The sequence below is a fragment of the Nansenia antarctica genome (genome assembly GCF_963989245.1).
Source record: "Nansenia antarctica genome assembly, contig: SCAFFOLD_609, whole genome shotgun sequence".
In the NCBI taxonomy this organism is placed as follows: Eukaryota; Metazoa; Chordata; class Actinopteri; order Argentiniformes; family Microstomatidae; genus Nansenia; species Nansenia antarctica.
In genome coordinates, this window is record NW_027662999.1 from 10,001 (window position 1) to 14,333 (window position 4,333).

Genomic DNA, 4,333 nt, shown 5'->3' on the forward strand with positions numbered 1-4,333 from the left:
ACCAACCCCTCCCTTCCTCCGTCCCTCTCTCTCCCTTCCTTCCTTCCTTCCCCCCCTCTCTCTCTCTCTCTCTCTCTCTCTCTCTCTCTCTCTCTCTCTCTCTCTCTCTCCTCCTCTGCGCCTCACTCCTCCTCCCCCTCCTGTCCTTCCTCTGTTCCCCTGCCTGCATGGATACCATTTTGTTCTTGTGGAAGAGGGGTTGCATCACCGCCTCACTCACTGAGTCACAACACACACACACACACACACACACACACACACACACACGCACACACACACACACACACCCCGCATGGCCGCTCACACTCACTCTTCTGCCGACAGGAGAAGGCGCGAACAAACCCAAGGACACACACACACACAGACACAGACACACACACAGACACAGACACACACGGACCAGTTGTTATTACAAGGTCAGAAATTGTATTTGGCAAGTTCTTTTTTTTTTTTTCTTTTTTTCTTTTTTTTTTTAAACAAGTGCATACAAGTAGTACAACAGCTAAAAGCGTTTTTCAGTATTTTGCCAAAGTGCTGCTAGAGGAGGATAACATTCTACTGTCCCTGTGGAGACAACGACATCACAGCCCAACAACTGGAGAAGAGATTGAGGAAGGGAGGGAGGGAGGGAGGAAGGGAGGGAGGGAGGGAGGGAGGGAGAGAGGGAGAGAGAGGGAGGGAGTGAGGGAGAGGGGGAGGGAGGGAGGGAGGGAGAGAGGGAGGGGGGGAGAAAGGCAGAGAGGGAGGGGAGGGGACTAGGGAGAGGGGGGGGGACAAGAGGGAGTAGAGTCTGTTGTTATGGTGACAATGAATGAGTACATACCTTTATCTTCCAAAAAACAATAAAATAAAACATAGAAACACATACATACAACGTATTGTAACGTAACACAACGTATTGAAGAAAAAAAAAAACGAGAAGAACAAAAAAAAGAAGAATCAAATTATACAGCCATGTTTGTTTACGAAGCACATCACTCCCGTTATGTCCAGATATGTACAACATGTCCGTCCGTCTCCCCAAGGGCCGCGCGTCTGTGTCCGTCCGTCCGTCCTTCTTAGTCCTGTTGTTCCCCGTTTCCTGTTTGTGTTGTCGACTATCACCTGTGTCTCTGCTGCTGTCCTTGTTGTTGTTGTGTTCACAATTTTAAAAAAAGAGAGAGAGAGAGAGAGAGACAAAAAAAAAAAGAAAGAGAGAGAGAATAAAAAGACGCCCCCCCCCCCCGCGCGGTTGTGGTGTGTGGTATGTGACAAAACAACACAAACGAAAACTAACCGAACCGAAACCGAACGAAAAAAACAAACAAAAAAACGACAACGAACGAACGTACGAACTAACAAAACAAAAAAACAAAAATCACGGGTCCCTCTCTTTTTTTACTTTCACGTCCCCCGCCAGTATGGTGGCGATCTCCCCCTGCATGAACGCCCAGGGTACGTTGGAGCCCACCAGGGGGCACTTGTCCCCGCTGGGGCAGTAGACCTCCCCCGTGGCGCCCTGCTGCTTGATGCTGTCCCGCGAACACGGGAAACAGAACTTGTGCGACGGCGCCGACGGACACTGGACGAAATGCGTGTCCTCCAGACGCTCGCGGCACAGCGTGCAGCACAGGGGCACGCCGCCGGGGGGGACCCCCGACGAGTCCGGAATGCTCATGCTCTGCTGCGGCTGCGGCGGGGGGGCGCCCACAACCCCCAACCCGTGGGGGTCCATAAGCCCCCCCCCACCCCCCTGAACGTGGGGGGTGGTGGCTACGGCGGCAGCGTTGTTGATGCTGCTGCTGCTGTTGTTGTTGTTAGCCCCTAACGCTAGCCCTCCCAGGACCTCCCGTTGGGTCAGTCTTCTCTGATTGGCCGAGGAGGAAGACGACGACGGGGACAGGGGGCTGCCGGAGTTGCGGCGCTGGTGGTGTTGTTGTTGTTGTTGTTGTTGTTGTTGCCCGGACGACGAGGCCGTGGTGGTGGAGTGCACCTGGTTGCTGTTGTCCTTGGGCGAGCAGCCCGCGCTCCCGGCGTTGTCGGCGGCGAGGATAAGAGCCGCCATGGGGGACTGTCCGTTGTGCTGCTGCTGCTGGGAGCTGCTGGCGCCCTCCGGTGGCGTGGTGCGGGAGTGCGGGGAGATGGTGGACGAGGAGGAGGAGGAGGAGGAGGAGCAGGAGGAGGTGGGGGGGGGCAGGGAGGAGGAGGTGGGGGGCATCTTCAGGACGTCCGACGGCGAAGGGAGCCAGGGTGGGGGGGGCTGCTGCTCGACCCCCCCCCCACCCAGGCCGACCCCCCCCCCACCCAGGCCGTTCATCTTGTTGGCGGGGGCGGACCCCCCCTCGCCGTCGGGCTCTGGGGAGGCCTTTCTCTTCATGCTGCGGGGGTGCTTCCCCCTGTCTGTGGGGGGGGGGGAGAGGGGAGGGGGGAGAGGGGAGGGGAGAGAGGGTTAACACTCACACAAGGCTGCAGAAACACATGCACCGTAAAAATGAACGAAATGCTACGAAAACTCTCTGTTTGCTGTGCATGGTTGGTTGTTGTCGATGTGTTGGTGTTGTTGTTGTTGTTGTTGTTGTTGTTGTTGTTGTTGTTAAAACATAGCCTGCGTATAATTCCTAGTTGGAGAAACACGTGCACGTGCACGGCGACGACGACGACAACAACAACCTGCAGAGCTGAAACGTCATAAATGTAAACAAACACGACGACGCAGAAAACGCATCCAGCCGAGAGAGACACCGCGACACGCGCGCCACACACGCACGTCGAACACCGTCCCCCGTCCGTGCGTGTGTGCGTAAAAGTTGCTGACTAATCACATTCTCCACCCCCCCCCCCCCCCCGTGTAGGCTACGGTTCCCGTTTTCACGTTTCTAGAAACGGATATCCCGAATATTCCAGTTCAGAAGAAGAAGGAAATTAATTAATAAATAATAATAAATAAATAAAATAATAATAATATATATATATATATTAGCCTAATAATATTAGAGAGATACATTGAGGTAGAGACAGAGATAAATAGAGTGAAAGAGAGTGAGAGAGTGAGAGAGTGAGAGAGAAATATAGAGGAATATATTAATAATAATATTAATTAAATGTGTTAGTAAATAAACACATCAGTCCTAGCCTACCGTGCTGTGTTTTGGAGGAGGCCTGGGCAGTCTGGGTCTCGTAGCCCATCACGCGCTGCTGCATCTTGAAGCGGCTGTCGAAGGCGTGCAGCGCCATCAGGTCCCTCACGGTCCTCCCCATGCTGCCGTCCACGAGCCCAGGCCCCCCCCGGTGCTTCATGTCCTCCATGTTATTACACACGCGCTTCCCGTGCTGCTCCCCTCCCAGGCCCCCACCACCACCACCCTGCATGGAGGAGCGGTGCACCGAGGCCATGCTGCTCCCGTTGCCCAGGGGCACCCCCAGGTTGGGGGGTGGGGGGGGCGCGCTAGTCCTGCGGCCGGGGTTGGGGGGGCTCTGACGGTTCAGCTCCGGCGGCGGCGGGTGGTCTGTGTCGGGTTTTGGAAATCCGTTGGGAACCGTTGGGTTTATTATACCGTTCGCTTGCCCCCCTTGCCTCCCGGTCCCCCCCCCCTGGCCCTGCCCCCCCCCGCCGTACTCCGGTCCTCCGAGCCGCGGGGGCCGGTCCGAGAGCGGGTAGCGGTCCAGTGGCTGCGGGGGAGGCCGGGAGCCGGGGGGGTCTCCGGAGTGATTGTGATGAAGGGGGTCCTTCCCCCCCCCCTGCTGCTTGCCCGGTGCCCCCCCCGGGGAGCGGCCGTCGTGGAACCCGTGGACCCGCTTCAGCTGTCGAGCGGTCTCGATGACGAACTCTATCCGGTCCGCGCCCTCGTAGTTGACGCACCCGCGGCACACCGGCTCCGTGAAGTCCCAGATCACCGCCCAGGGCATGCGGGGCAGGTCGCACAGGTAACACGACTGCCGTCTCGAGGCGGCGACGTGAGCCGCTGACGACATACTTATATATACTTATATAGGCTTAGACGCGTTAAAAAAATAAAGTACCGGAAAAAAATAAAAACACGGAATTCTGTCCAAAAACGCTTCCGTAGCCTACGGTCGGTGCTGTCGTCTTAGGCTATTCTGTAGAACATAAGGGGAAACAGGGGACACACACACATACACACACACACGCACGCACGCACACACACGCACGCACACACACACACACACACACACACACACACACACACACACACACACACACGCACACACAAAAACAACAAAAACAACGCAAAAAAAAAAAAGATAAATTATTTTCTTGTTTGTAGTTTGTTCCCCCTTTTTTCCTCCTTGGATCCGAGGAGAGCCAGAGAACAACGCGCGCGCTACACCGAGA

At 55.7% G+C, this 4,333-nt stretch overlaps 1 protein-coding gene across 1 annotated transcript; it reads right to left on the reverse strand.

Moving 5' to 3' along the window:
* Positions 1-1,357: 1,357 nt before the first annotated feature.
* Positions 1,358-4,032, reverse strand: LOC308175345 (interferon regulatory factor 2-binding protein 2-B-like; the record flags this gene model as incomplete). Its single annotated transcript, XM_080551024.1, has 2 exons — positions 3,117-4,032; positions 1,358-2,379 (listed from the first exon to the last, which is right to left on the reverse strand). Exons 1-2 carry the CDS (start codon positions 3,949-3,951, stop codon positions 1,358-1,360), a joined length of 1,857 nt encoding a protein of 618 aa, XP_080407150.1. The 5' UTR covers positions 3,952-4,032.
* Positions 4,033-4,333: the final 301 nt, after the last annotated feature.